This window comes from Castor canadensis, chromosome 6, assembly GCF_047511655.1.
Source record: "Castor canadensis chromosome 6, mCasCan1.hap1v2, whole genome shotgun sequence".
Taxonomy (NCBI): Eukaryota; Metazoa; Chordata; class Mammalia; order Rodentia; family Castoridae; genus Castor; species Castor canadensis.
The window spans coordinates 37974596-37989065 of NC_133391.1; the positions used below are offsets into that span (position 1 = coordinate 37974596).

Here is a 14470-nt window from a genome sequence, read left to right on the forward strand (position 1 = left end):
AGATCTAATTTTCCACTGAATGTAGGCAATCTGTGTTTTGGAGCAGGGTGAAAGTGTTGGCTTTATCTGACTTGGGGCCCTGGGACAGGGGTTTGATGTTTGCAGAGGAGCCTGTTTAGGAACAGACATCGAGAGCAAGAACACGAGTGGGACTAGGCACAGGCCAGAGTGGGGCCTTGTGCCTTCCTGTGGAGAAGTCCATAGTGTTGGGAAATTGAAATCTGGCCTGAGACTCAGGTCTGTGGAGTTGTATTCCTTCTCCTTTCTGCTTTGCCACTACCTCCTGACTCACTGAGTGGCTCTGAGCAATGAAGGAAGAAGAGCCTGGGCTACCTCTCTGTGGAGGCTGTGGAAGGGGTGGTGAGAGTGGATCCTACCATTGTCTGAAGATCCCCTCAGAGGTGTTGGTGTAGACTATTGTGAATGTTGTCTGGGGAGGAGGCTGTTACCATTAATAACAAAGACATGATCATGATTCCAGCCCACGCCTATGAAACAGTTCATGTCACTTGTATGGAATCATTAGAAGTAACTCTGCTATATACAATAGTTTAATGCAACTGGTCTTTTCCAACCTGAGTTAGCCCCACAAAAACATCTCTTTCCTCTTTCTAATTATTTCTGTTATTAGCCAAATATTCTGTATATTCTTCCTAATCTCTGAATATTCTGAGAAATCAGCAAGTTACACTAGCCAGAAGAGCAGAGAGGATATGGCTGTCATTCTCTGTTGGTCACCTCTTTTTTATTTTTTAATTGTTTATTCATTTATTCATATGTGTATACATTGTTTGGGGCATCACTCCCTCCTCCCCCACCGGCCCCCACACCCCCCTCACTTCCAGGCAAACCCATGCTATCCTCGTCTCCAATTTTATTGAAGAGAAAACATAAGAGATAATAAGAAAGACATAGCATTTTTGCTAGCTTGAGATAAAGAGATTCCTAGCATTGCTTCCATGCACATGTGTATTACAACCTGAATTGGTTCATCTCTGCCAGACCTCTTCACTACTTCCCGGTCACCTTCCCATAGTGGCCTCTTTCAGTTTAAGGTTACTTTATTAGCTCCTCTACAGTGAGCACATCAACCACATTCAAGTTTTAGATTTCCTTCCCTTTCCCTATTCCACCTGTGTGCCTCTCCCCTTAGTGTGTGACACATGTCCAATAATATTATTGCATGTGTTTTGGGTCTGTAATCAGCATATGAAGGAGAACATGTGATTTTTGGCCTTCTGAGCCTGGCTAACTTTGCTTAAGATGATGTTCTCCAGTTCCATCCATTTACTTTAGAATGACAAAATTTCATTCTTCCTTGTGGTTGAGTAAAACTCCATTGTGTATAAATACCACATTTTCTTAATCCATTCGTCAGTAGTGGGGCATCTTGACTGATCCTTAACTTGGCTATTTTGAATAGTGCTGCAATAAACATGGGTGTGCAGGTGCCTTTGGAATAACGTGAGTCACATTTCTTTGGGTATATGCCCAGGGGTGTTATTGCTGGATCATATGGCAGATCTATTTTCAGTTTTTCTCAGGAGCCTTCATATTGTTTTCCGAAGTGGCTGTACTAGGTTGCATTCCCACCAGCAGTGTATGAGGGTTCCTTTTTCCTTGCATCCTCGCAAACATTTTTTGTTGGTGGTGTTTTTGATGATAGCTATTCTAACAGGAGTGAGGTGGAATCTTAGTGAGGTTTTGATTTGTGTTTCTTTTTAGGCCAGGGATGGTGAGCATTTTTTCATGTGTTTTTGGCATTTTGGATTTCTTCCTTTGAAAAAGTTCTGTTTAGTTCAGTTGCCCACTTCTTTATTGGTTCATTGATTTGGGGGGAGTTTAGTTTTTTGAGCTCCCTGTATATTCTGGTTATCAGTCCTTTGTCTGATGTATAGCAAGCGAGTATTTTCTCCCACTCTGTGGGTGATCTCTTCAGTGTAGAGACCATTTCTTTGTTGTGCAGAAGCTTTTTAATTTCATGTTGTCCCATTTGTCCATCCTTTCTCTTTGTTGCTGGGCTGCTGGAATTCTACTGAGGAATTCTTTGTCTATACCTATTGCTTCCAGAGTATTCCCTGCTCTTTCTCATACTAACTTCAGAGTTTCAGGTCTGATATTAAGGTCCTTAATCCACTTTGAGTTGATACTAGTACAGGGTGATAGGCATGGGTCTAGTTTCAGGTTTTGTAGGCAGATAGCCACTTTTCCCAGCAACATTTGTTGAAGAGGCTGTCTTTTCTCCATTGTATGTTTTTGGCGCCTTTGTCAAAAATAAGGTGGGCATAGCTGTGTGGATTCATATCTGGGTCCTCTATTCTGTTCCACTGGTCTTCATATCCGTTTTTGTTGTTGTCCTCCTCTTGTCCCCTAATTCTTCTCCACCTAGCTCAAGAATTGGGGTATTTCCTGCTTTCCCTGAACATCTCTGGGAAACTGCATCCCTTTATAATTATGGCTTTCATGAGATCAGTCCTCCTTCCTGGTCCTTCTTGGGCTCCAGTGACACTATTTTCCTTGTCCCTTCACTGCTATAAGCAGTAACTTCATTAGAATCATGTCCTTTGACCTATCTGAGCTGGACTTTGTTTCCTGCTGAGTGGGAAAGGGATGTCGGGCTAATATCTGCACTTGAGCTTGGAGCTACCTGGCGTTTGACAACCCTCACTGCAGGTGTCATTGCTATACCTTATTTCAGCTGGACACTGGCCCATCCCACCTGAGCATACAGGCTGGAAACACCATTGAGAAGCTCCATACTGCAGTCCTAGGAAGGCTGCTGGGCTCTTCAAGGGAGGATAACCTTCTTCTTCAGGGTGGATCAAGAGAGGGGCTGCCATTGTCAGGGATCCCCTTTCAGGACACACATATACCTCCACTCCCCTCTCCAGAATGATCTGACACACAGACCCAGGACTAAGGACACTCTTCTCTCACTTTGAACCCTCCCCAGGAACACATACCTGACTTCTTCAACTTGCGAGACACAACACACCTTGTGATGCACTGTTGCACCCTCTCCTTAGGGAAGTGGCCCTTGGTGATTCTGGGTCCCTCCCCATCTCTAGTGATGTCAAAGTGGCTGACAAAGGGATCTGATGGGGATACTCAGGTAATTTGCTGGCCTGTCTCACTACATCTTTCATAGAACACCTTGCTGCAGTGTCACAATGGAAGCAAATATCTGAGCCTTATACCATGGTTGCTTCTTCCCCGGATGTATTTTACTTGGTCATCACAACAAAAGCTTCAGTAAGGTGCTGTTACAGGGTTTAAGGTGCAAGTTTGGGAAGATCAATTCACTTATCTGGAGACTGATGGTAGGTCTCCTGACTTCCGACATAGGACCTCCTTCTTTTCTTCATCATAGCCTTGTGAGCTGCATTCTAGAACACAGAAGACCAAAACTTAGTCTTGGGAAAAAACTTGGGCAATCACTCAGCCTGACTATGATGCTGAGACCCTGATTCTCCTGAGACTCTGATTCATCAAAGCTGGCAAAGTGTTTTGAAGGAGGGTTCTCAATTCACACAGTGTACCACCCTTTGGGATGACAAAAGCACAGGGTTAGGGGAAGGATGCAATGTGTCCAACTTGAGGGTCTTAATTTTTCCTTCAAACCTCTTACCTTTCACCCATTCTTTCCACTTCTAGAAATAGCATCATCAGCTACTCACTGCTTGTCATCCTGCATATCTCTGCCTCTCTCTGTCTCCTTTCTCGAGAATCTTGTCTATTACTATGTATTGTCCATTCTACTTTCAAATAGCCCAGATCTGACCACTTTGCCCAACCTCCATCCTCATATTGTTTAGTATGCTCCTGCTTTTACTTCCAGCTCCTTTCCCCATCCCCCCATAGCTCACTTTCTGTGATTTTAATATTTAATTTCACCATATCCCTCACCTGCTCAAAAGCCTAAGTTGGTTTCTCATTGTGCACTCTCCAGGGTCTACTTTCCACTAATTCCACACCACTGCGTCCTCCTAGTTCCAGGCACTACAATCATCTGAATCTGTCTCTTCCTGTGCAGCCTTGGACTGTCTGGCCTCTTCCACCCAGAGTGCTGCCAGGTGCTATATGCTGGCTCCTCCTTCTTCAAGCCTCAGCTAGCAGTTACCTCCACAGGGCCTTTCTTGACCACTCCTTGTCTCCCTCCACATTCCTTTAATATACATTGCTCTCTAAATGGTCTTGTTTGTGTCTTTCTAGAGGAGGCTCCATGTGGCAGAAAATTTATTGGTTTGTCTACCACTATATTCTCAGGGCTCAGTGCCTGGCACATTGTCATAACTTGACAGATAATTGTTGAAAGAGAAAGGGCAATGATGGGGAAGGTGAAAGCATTCCCTGGGGTTTTCTTCTAATGAAAAGACAGGCTAGCAGGACTGAGCCTCATGCTAGGGGCTTAGTTTCCAGATCAGTGTAAACATCTGTAAGAAGGCCCACTGGGGTCACAGGAGTGTCTGTGACTAAAAAGAAATGACACACCTTCCTATTTTCTCCCTGTTCCTATCCTTGCCACAGAGAGAGATTCTTCACAGGGCAGTTGTAACATCCAAATGGGGAGTCCTTGTCAGGTGTGCATACCTGTACCTTGTGGGTGCTGGAAGTGGGTTCTCACGATTGGCCAATAATGGATGGAACGTTGCATGTCTGTCTCTGACTGTCTGTCTCTGTCTCTCTCTCTATCTCTTTCTCTGTCTCTCTCCTTCTGACTCTGGCTTTCTCCAGAACTCCCTTCTTATTTAGCCAGCATGTCCCTTTGTCTGGGGGCAAGAACTATCTTCCTGACTCCAGAGAAAGTTTCCTTGAGCTAGGAAGCTCTCCAGGGGCACAGGAATATCCCAGGAACACCATGTGGAAAGGATCTCCAACTGAGGGCTCCCAGCTCCCTTAGGCTATGTGATGGCTGCTTAATTACCCAGCTGCCTGGCTTCTTCTGGGGTGATTCCCTCCCCATGGCACAAACAAGTCAGCACCATCACAGCCGAGGCACAGACAATCCCTCCAACACCCTCCCCCAACACACACCCCAGTGGAGGGAAGACCAGATGGTTGGGCTGTCAGAAAATACTGCTGTTTGCAAAAGCTTTATCGTCCTGGAGGAGAGGCAGGGAGAGGAGTTCTTGGACTCAGCCACAGGTCATGCTCCATGTGCCTTTCCTGGCAGTGCCAGGGCTGTCCTAGTGAAAATCCTCATTTTATCTTGCTGCCATCAGTATGCATCTGTGGCTGGGCTATTGTGGAAACTAGTTAGGAAGAAGAGCTTTTCATGATCCATCTCCCATAGCTGGTATTCTCTTGCCAGCCTTATTGTTTGGTATGATTAGGAGGGAGCTCCGGGGACTTTGAGTCCTAAGCTGGCCCCCCCCGGGGATGAACTTGGGCTTTCATACTAATTAGTTTCTGAGGCCACAGCTGGGTCATTTACACTCATATTTTTTCATGACACATTGCAACAGAGATTTAATACTTAAAAGAAAGGGAGTGGGGAGTTAATGATCTTGCACAGGAGTGCTATCTCCGTGTCCCTTTGGTTCTGGATAGAATCCTGTTGGAAATCTTCTCTCACAGGTAGAGAGCAGGAGAAACCCTCGAATGGCCTTCAATTGGCCTTTGAGGCTTACTCAGGGAGGTGCACTTCAGAGGGACATAAATACTGAAGAGAGGTTGCCAGCCTACCTACTTATGCTTTCACCATTTGACTCTTCCTCCTTTACACCTCATAGCAATGTAATCTTAAGGCACTGTATTTGGAGTCTGAGAAGCACAACACCGGACCGATTTCTTGCAGGACTCAGCGAACTCCAGAGATCAGAGTCTTGTGAGAGGATCCTGCCTGTGGCCTGAAATGCAGATGGCCCTAGCTGATCTGTAGACATGATCCCTCACCACATGGACTCCGAGAATGGTTGTTTCACATTTTCACCACATAGTCTCCACTCTAGTCAGGTGAAGCTCTCTGTGTTGGCTATTGAAAGAGAACCAAAAGTTAAAGTGGAGCTCCAGGCTTTGCCCCACCTCCAACAGTCCCTCAAAGCTCCATCTCTTCCTCACCATGAGGTTCTCTGAGGCCTTCTCTCTCTCTACAAGGCTCATCCAAGTGCTCACCATGGCCACAGAGCGTCCTGTGGTAGGAGCACCCAGCTGATTTAGTGGCCTAGCAAGTGGATTGGGATTGTTTATTGGAATTCCCCATTATTTATGGTGGCACATGGCCCTAAAAGCACAGGCACAAACTGCTTTTGGAAATAAAACTAATAAATAATAAGTCCATCCTATGATTTATCAGTATGGGGGGGAGCACTCGTTTCCACTTGGAGCAAAACTCTGAAAGCAGCAGTTTTTCTCTTCACAGAACTTGGAAGAAATTCCTGTAGGGACCCAGAGATCTGAGAACAGACAGTTCAAAGGGGATTATAAAAGGAAATTAAAGACACGTGCCACTCTATACCTCATCCTAATCCCCTTCTAGGTATAGTCATGATAAGTTTTCTGAATTTTTGGAAACTTAGACCTGATTATTTATTTTTAGATGACATGTGTTTTAATTTTCTTACCCAAAAAATATTTTAAAGAAATGACTTATGGTTAAGTTACTTTTGAGTTTAATGCCTAAAACACCTCAGGCAGAAGCTCAAATTCCTATTTTGTTTAAAAAAGAAAGAATAATCTTTTGGAAATTTTTTCTTTTTTCTTTCCCTCCTTTTTCCCTCCCTCATTTCCTCCTTCATTTTCCTTCCTTCTTCCCTCCCTCCCTTCCTCTTTTCCTCACTCCTTTCCTTTCTCCTTCCTCTTTTTCTTCTTTCCTCTCACCCCTCCTCCTTCCCAATTGTCATTTCTCTGTGTCTCTCCCCAGTCTATCTCATTTGTAACCCAAGTAAAAGAGGACTCTATGCACTCTCTATTTATGCCTCTGTGCCCATCTTGAAGCAGTACTCAGTCCTTTAGCACATTCCCCAAGGGAAAATGAAAGATTCTTTCACTGAATCTTCACTGAAGATTTTGTGCAGAAATAAATGAGGTTGTCATACTACAAATCACAGAGCAGAAGTTAATAGAAATTTCCACTGGGTGTCTCTGCCCCATCTCTTCTTTGGCCCAGCTGACACCTCTTCCTCTCTGTCCTCGCCTCCCACCACTCTCCACTGCATCTCTCTTGGATCTTTCTTTTATTTTGGTTTAAACTTAGGGCTTTGTGCTTACAAAGCAGGCACACTACCACTTGAGTCACACCTCCAGTCCATTTTGCTCTGGTTATTTTGGAGATGGGGTCTTGTGAACTCTGCCCGAGCTGGCCTCAAATCTTGATCTTCCTGATCTCAGCCTCCCAAGTAGCTAGGATTACAGGTGTGAGCCACTGCACTTGGATCTATAGTTGTTTTCCTGCTCAGCAAAGCAAAATCCTCCTTAGGATTTGCCTTCCATAGGATATGATGGAGACTTTTAGTATATGACAAACATTTTTTTCACTCTCCCAAATATTCTTCCTTCCTTCATTCATTCATTCATTCCCTTACTCATCCATTAAACAAACAGTGGAATACATCTAGCAGCAGCTGAAGTCTACCTGGATGTGTCTCTCTGACCTTGACTGTAAAAAAAAATGCCTTGAAGCTGTGTGGCAGGAATGAGAGAAAGCAGTAAAGTTTAAGAGCCACAAAAGGGTTCATTGCTGGGAGATCTGAACCTAAAAGTGACCTTAGACATTAGTGTCAGATCTTTCACCTGTGACTCGGAATTATTTCCTTTATTCGAGGAGAACAGAGTCAGGCTGAAGGAGGAGATGTGGAATCTCCAGCCAGTGAAGACTGTACGTAAATAATTCAAATTCAGGTTGCAGGGCACTGGCATGTTTGTAGCTGGAAAGAAAATATTATAGAGGTTAAAAATCTATACAGTGCTCATTAGCGTATATGAAAAGAAGAATGACAGAGGTAGCAGTGCTACTGTGAGTAGTGAGAGCAAGTCTATCCAGACGGCACTTGTCTTTCATCTGTGGTTCTGAATCCATATAAGCATGCCAAGGAAGAGAACACCCACAAAGCCATCTACCAGCTGAGGAATATCACAGTATGGATATCCATGTTGTCTCTCAAGCTCATTTTTCCTCACCTACCATTGACCACTGGCTCAACAGGTGCATAGGCTCTGGCTGCCTCTAGGCCTGTGAGAAACACTGTCCCTTCTTTCCAAGGGTCCATGTTGGGGTAGACCTTTTTCTTTGTTTAAGAATGCACAACTGGTTTCTCAGGACTTGTCTCTTCCAGAGTTTCACCTGCATTAGTCAGGTTAAGTACCTCTAGCCGTATGACCTCTTTTCATAGAAATGTTATAAACCTCCATATTTAATTCTTGCTCCTGTCACACTTTGGCCACATGTTTGGAGGGCAGCCTTCCATTTGGTGATTCAGAGATCTGGATTTCCTCCAAGGGCTGGAAATCTTCCTGGAGGTGAGGGAACAGAGACAGAACAGAAGATCACACGGGTGATATTAAGGACAAGACTCAGAAGTGGCATACTTCACTTGCACTAATGTCTCATAGGCCAAAACTCATTCATAGTACCCTCATCTAGTGTGGATCCAGGAAAAAGGAAAGAGTTTGATGAGCATCTGCCTCACAGTTTCACTCAGGAGGTATGGAGCCTTCCACAAGCAAGACCCATGGAGATACTCTCCCTACCATAACCCTTGCTACAGATGCATCTTTAATATTAAAATCAAATCTAGCTTAAAGTATTTACCAAATGCAATGTGTCCTAAACAATGCCTTATGCAGTTGAAGATGCACCAAATAATATCACAGACTTCGTCCCACATCTCGGTGATCTTCAGCATGTATCTACAGTTGCCAAGGGTCCACGTCTCAGTGATCTTCAGCCTGTATCTACAGTTGCCAAGGGCACCTTGGAGGCTCTCCAAGGCTTCAGTCCTCCACCAAAGGATGGTGTTTTCACCTACAGCAGTGCATCAAAGACACGGTGGATGCTGATTATCTCCGAGTATGCAAGCCTGTGATCTGGCATTGACAATGAATCAAGGGCTCATTGTGCCAGATGAATGCAGCCTTCTCCTAAGATCCCTTCTGCCAGAAGAGGGCAGAGGATACCCTGCTGCTCAGAGTTCAATCTAGAAGAGATGTGTGAACAGCTTTTCACATGTTGAACAACATTGTTCAGTGAAGCTCCTTGAAGGAAAAGGTGATGCCTTTATGCACCATGGCCTGGTGACTGGCAGGCAGCCAGTGCTTAGTGAATGTAAGCTCAACAGTGAGAAATATGCCTTAGGTGCTTCATGTTAGGCTGGGGTGGAGGATGGGGAGGTGAAAGAGAGCATTTGATGAAAACATTAGTGGGCTAAAGATCCTGATTTCATAGTGCAATGTGGTAAAAACTATCTTTAGAAGTAGGGAGATTCTGGGTTCAAATCTTAGCTCTGTCACTTACTGGCTATGTGATTTTTGACTGGACTTTAATTTATTGTATCTATAAAAGTGACAAACAATATTTACCTCATATAGACAGGCAACAATTAAGTAAGATAACAAATGTCCACACCTATGTGCAATGCCATCTGTATGCATCTACATGTATCTATCAGATTTAATTACCAAATTTTTACCAAATGCAGTATTTCCCAAACAATGCATAATGTACTTGAAGATGTATAGTAAAGTAAGACTTTTCTCTGTAATTCTCAGTTCCATTGGGTTTTCTCTAGCAGCTCAGTCCCCACACAGAAACCATGTCTTGGTGACATGGGACAGACACTCTAATGCAGCATGCCCATCCCCTTGAACCACTTGGCAGGTCACCTTCAGATACTTCCTGTTCATACCCATGGCTTACTGCAGCTCTCTGGTTATACAAGTATGCCGAGACAAGCTGGAAGTGCCAGGAAGTTACTCCCAAAGGTAACCTTGAACCAATGAGGGACTCCTGCTTTCCCTCCTCTCAGTGTGATAATTCTGAAGTATGCTTCACTCAATTTCATGAAAGATCCAAAGTGGGACTGAACCTCAGTTCAATAGCAGTCAGCTAGCATTCACCTTTTCATAAGCACATCCTTGTGTCTTCCCTACCCCCATTTCACCATTCCATTCTCTCGCCAGGCTTCTGTGGATAACATCCCAAATTAATTACCTACTCCCAAATCTTTGACTTTCAGGGATCCACAAGTATGCACAGTAATCAGTGATAGCTATATTATTGTTAAGTTTCAAAGGGAGTGGATGAAAATAATTAGTGCAGGGAGATATAAATGCTATGCAAGAAAACAGAAAAAGTTGACTGTCAGCTGACATCATTTGGGAAAGCTTCTGGAAGGAGAATATGGGTAATATTTATTTTGGATGTTAAAGAATTCAAAGGATTTGTACACATAGAAGTCAGAGAAGGACATTCCAGGAGAAAGAACAGGGTCTCAGGCGCATTGTTTCAATGATTCCTATACAAGCTATGTGTGAATCAGGTGGGTCCCCTTACCAGTCCTTGGCTGGCATGGTCCTGGTGCTGTGCCCCTGTGCTCAGCACACTTTCAGGCTCTACTCATCAGTCCACATGATGCAGGGCTTTCCCTTTACCCATGAAAAGTTAGGCCTTGTGTTTTAATCTCCCCATAGATTTATCTACTGAGATCCTTTAAGGTGATGGTATTAGGAGATAGTCTTTGAGAAGAGCTTAAGTCATGAGGGCAGAGACTTTATAAATGGGATTAGAGCCCTTATAAAAGAGATCCAGAGATGTTTACCTCTTCCACCATGTGAGGACACAGCAAAGGTGACCTTTATGAGCCAGAAAACAGGTCCTCACCAGACACTGAATCTGCCTTGATCTTGACTTCCAAGACTCCAGAATTATAACAAATAAATTTCTATTTTTTATAAGCTATGCACCTTATGAAATTTTGTTATAGCAGCCCAAATAGACTAAGAATACCCAGTGCTCTCTTATCTTTACCAAGTCCTTTGTCACAACCTTGTGGGGTCTTCACTAAGAATACTACAAAGTTGTCCACTGGAGCTTCCAATGTCCTGAGTCTTCTGAAGTTACCTGTGAGGTGAGATTTCTGCTCAGTGCTTCCCAAGGTCCTGATGGGAATGTTGGCTGACCCCTCTCCTGGGATCTCACAGGACACACTGGGGCTGTGACCTTCCAACTTGAAACACAGGGCTCAGGCTATGTTTGCCTCACTATTTAGTGTTGTGAGCCTTTGTCATTTGAGTGAGTGAACACCAGATGCCTCAGCCTGTCCTGAGGACTTACAGATGAATGCCTCCCTGCTAAAAATGGAAGAGAGAAAGAGGGACCATCTCATGATGCCTTCTCAACTCTAGTTCAGTGGCTAACAGTCCCTTTTAGTCAGAGACCTTTGTTCAACTAAAATCTTATGGAAATGGAAGTTATACACATAAAGGTTGAGTTCCCCTTGGTGAAGTAAGGGTGAGAATCAGAAGCTCTGCCTGCTCAGTGTGAAACCATTTCTTGAGTGGCCAAGAAGAGGGTGGTAGAAGGATGAAGGTGAAGATCATATGAACCCTTTGCCTTCTGTAGTCTGACATTACCTGACAAATCATTTGGGGTCTCCCAGATGAATTCAGTTCTAATGTGCCAGAGCCATGGGTTTCATGGTTTCTGCTCTGAAAGAGTAAATTGAGAGACAGTGGCTTATATCAAGGTCAAAATGCTGGGGAGGTGAGAAATCTCACCTCAGTCTCATTGGCCTTGCTCTTCTTTTGCAGAGGTTCCAAAAACAGAACAGACCTTTGAAGAGCGCTTGATTCTCAAAGCTTTCTTGCTCAAGTTTGTCAATGCCTACTCCCCCATCTTCTATGTGGCTTTTTTCAAAGGGAGGTGAGTATAATGGGAGCACACATGGATTAGTAATTTGTCACTAAGACCAGGTCCTTTGAGGATGAGGCAGGCAGGAAGTTCATGTGTAGTCAGTGGCTCTGAGGTCTTGCATTGCAATTCTGTTGCTGGCTACCTGGAATTGTCACAAGCTTTACAGGTTAAGAGTGCCATCCTTCACAAGACTACCCTTAATTTAGATATAACCATAAGCTCAGAAGCTCCCTGGACATTTACAGTTCTGATCCACTTCTTATAAATTCCAGGGTTCCTACTACCCTCTCAGGCTAGGCTGAGTCATCAGAAAGCTCAGTACAGGGCTTTACTTAATTTTCACAGTCTTATAGTTGAGGGATACAAATCCACACCAGCAAATGGAAGGAGCTCATAGATTGGCATCTAGGAGGGTCTTAATCTAGAAGCTTCTGTGTCCTTAGTACTCATGACCTCCAGTACATCCATGAATATCATCAACCAGGGTGCTTACCCAGGCTTTGGTGACCAAAGTTCTTGCTGGGATCTCATTGCTTAGGCATAATTAAACTATGTACCATGTGGTTGAACCCAATCTCTAATCTCCTTTCCCTTCTGAGGCCGGACTGCTGTCACATGGCTCAAAGCCCCAGCCAACATGATTGGTCTTTCTGACATCACCTGTCCTCATTCTAAGAAATCTCATTAGCATAAATTTAGGAATAGTCCCAGGGGCCCACCAGGAATAACAGACATTCCTATCACTGGAAATTCTAAGAATTTGGGGGCTCCTTCCAAGGACCAAGGACAAGGGCCAATAAAATTCTTTTTCTCTTTAAGACAGGTTTTGTTATGTACACTATCTTACCTTGAACTTGGGATCCTCCTGCCTCAGCCTCCCAAGTACTGGGATTTCAGGCATGTGCCACCAAACCCTGCTTAAAATTCTTTATTATACAACAGATCTGGATGTAAAACCACTTGGCATAAACATTTTTCTTTTTTGTGGTCAGGCTAGTTGGCTACCTGTAGGGAGATTTCCCTTCAGACTTCCACCAAAGTATATCAGGCAAGCTTCTCTGAATTAAAAGTTCATCGATCATGCCATGCTAAAAAGAGCTGTAATTATCCACATTTGACATTTTCTTAGATATGTTTGTTTCCCACAGCAGGAAACAACCCCCTACCAGGGCCTTTGTTCTTGGCACTCATTAAATTAGAGTAGCAGAGGGACTGTCCAAATTCATGAGTCTGCACTTCACTGGTACTTTCCCTCTGGATTTAATAGCAATGACAAAGTGCATGCATATAATATTTCAGAGTAAAATGGTTAACTTCTCTTACAAAAATTTGTGGTACAAACTCTTAAGTTGATACAGGAAAGAGTAGGAAATACTCTGGAGTTAGTAGGTATAGGTAAGAACTTTCTCAATGAAACCCCAGCAGCACAGCAACTAAGAGATAGCATAGATAAATGGGACCTCATCAAGCTAAAAAGCTTCTGTTCATCAAAAGAAATGGTCTCTAAACTGAAGAGAACACCCACAGAGTGGGAGAAAATATTTGCCAACTATACATCAGACAAAGGACTGATAACCAGAATATATAGGGAACTTAAAAAACTAAATTCTCCCAAAACTAATGAATCAATAAAGAAATGGACAAGTGAACTAAACAGAACTTTCTCAAAAGAAGAAATTCAAATGGCCAAAAAGAACATGAAAAATTGCTCACCATCTCTAGCAATAAAGGAAATGCAAATTAAAACCACGCTAAGATTCCACCTCACCCCTGTTAGAATAGCCATCATCAGCAACACCACCAACAACAGGTGTTGGCGAGGATGCGGGGAAAAAGGAACCCTCTTACACTGTTGGTGGGAATGTAGACTAGTACAACCACTCTGGAAAAAAATTTGGAGGCTACTTAAAAAGCTAGACATCGATCTACCATTTGATCCAGCAATACCACTCTTGGGGATATACCCAAAAGACTGTGACACAGGTTACTCCAGAGGCACCTGCATACCCATGTTTATTGCAGCACTATTCACAATAGCCACGTTATGGAAACAGCCAAGATGCCCCACCACTGACGAATGGATTAAGAAAATGTGGTATCTATACACAATGGAATTCTATGCAGCCATGAAGAAGAATGAAATGTTATCATTCTCTGGTAAATGGTTGGAATTGGAGAACATCATTCTGAGTGAGGTTAGCCTGGCCCAAAAAACCAAAAATCGTATGTTCTCCCTCATATGTGGACATTAGATCAAGGGCAAACACAACAAGGGGATTGGACTATGAGCACATGATAAAAGCGAGAGCACACAAGGAAGGGGTGAGGATAGGTAAGACACCTAAAAAACTAGCTAGCATTTGTTGCCCTTAAAGCAGAGAAACTAAAGCAGATACCTTAAAAGCAACTGAGGCCAATAGGAAAAGGGGAACAGGTACTAGAGAAAAGGTTAGATCAAAAAGAATTAACCTAGAAGGTAACACCCACGCACAGGAAATCAATGTGAGTCAACTCCCTATATAGCTATCCTTATCTCAACCAGCAAAAACCCTTGTCCCTTCCTGTTATTGCTTATACTCTCTCTACAACAAAATTAGAAATAAGGGCAAAATAGTTTCTGCT

General features: G+C 43.5%; 1 protein-coding gene across 1 annotated transcript in view; it reads left to right on the forward strand.

Moving 5' to 3' along the window:
• The window catches only part of Ano2 (anoctamin 2), a 313200-nt gene that overhangs the window by 251072 nt on the left and 47658 nt on the right, over window positions 1-14470 (forward strand). The window contains exon 17 of the mRNA XM_074075322.1: window positions 11746-11857. Within this exon, the coding sequence (XP_073931423.1) occupies window positions 11746-11857 (112 nt within the window). The remainder of the gene's footprint in view (window positions 1-11745; window positions 11858-14470) is intronic.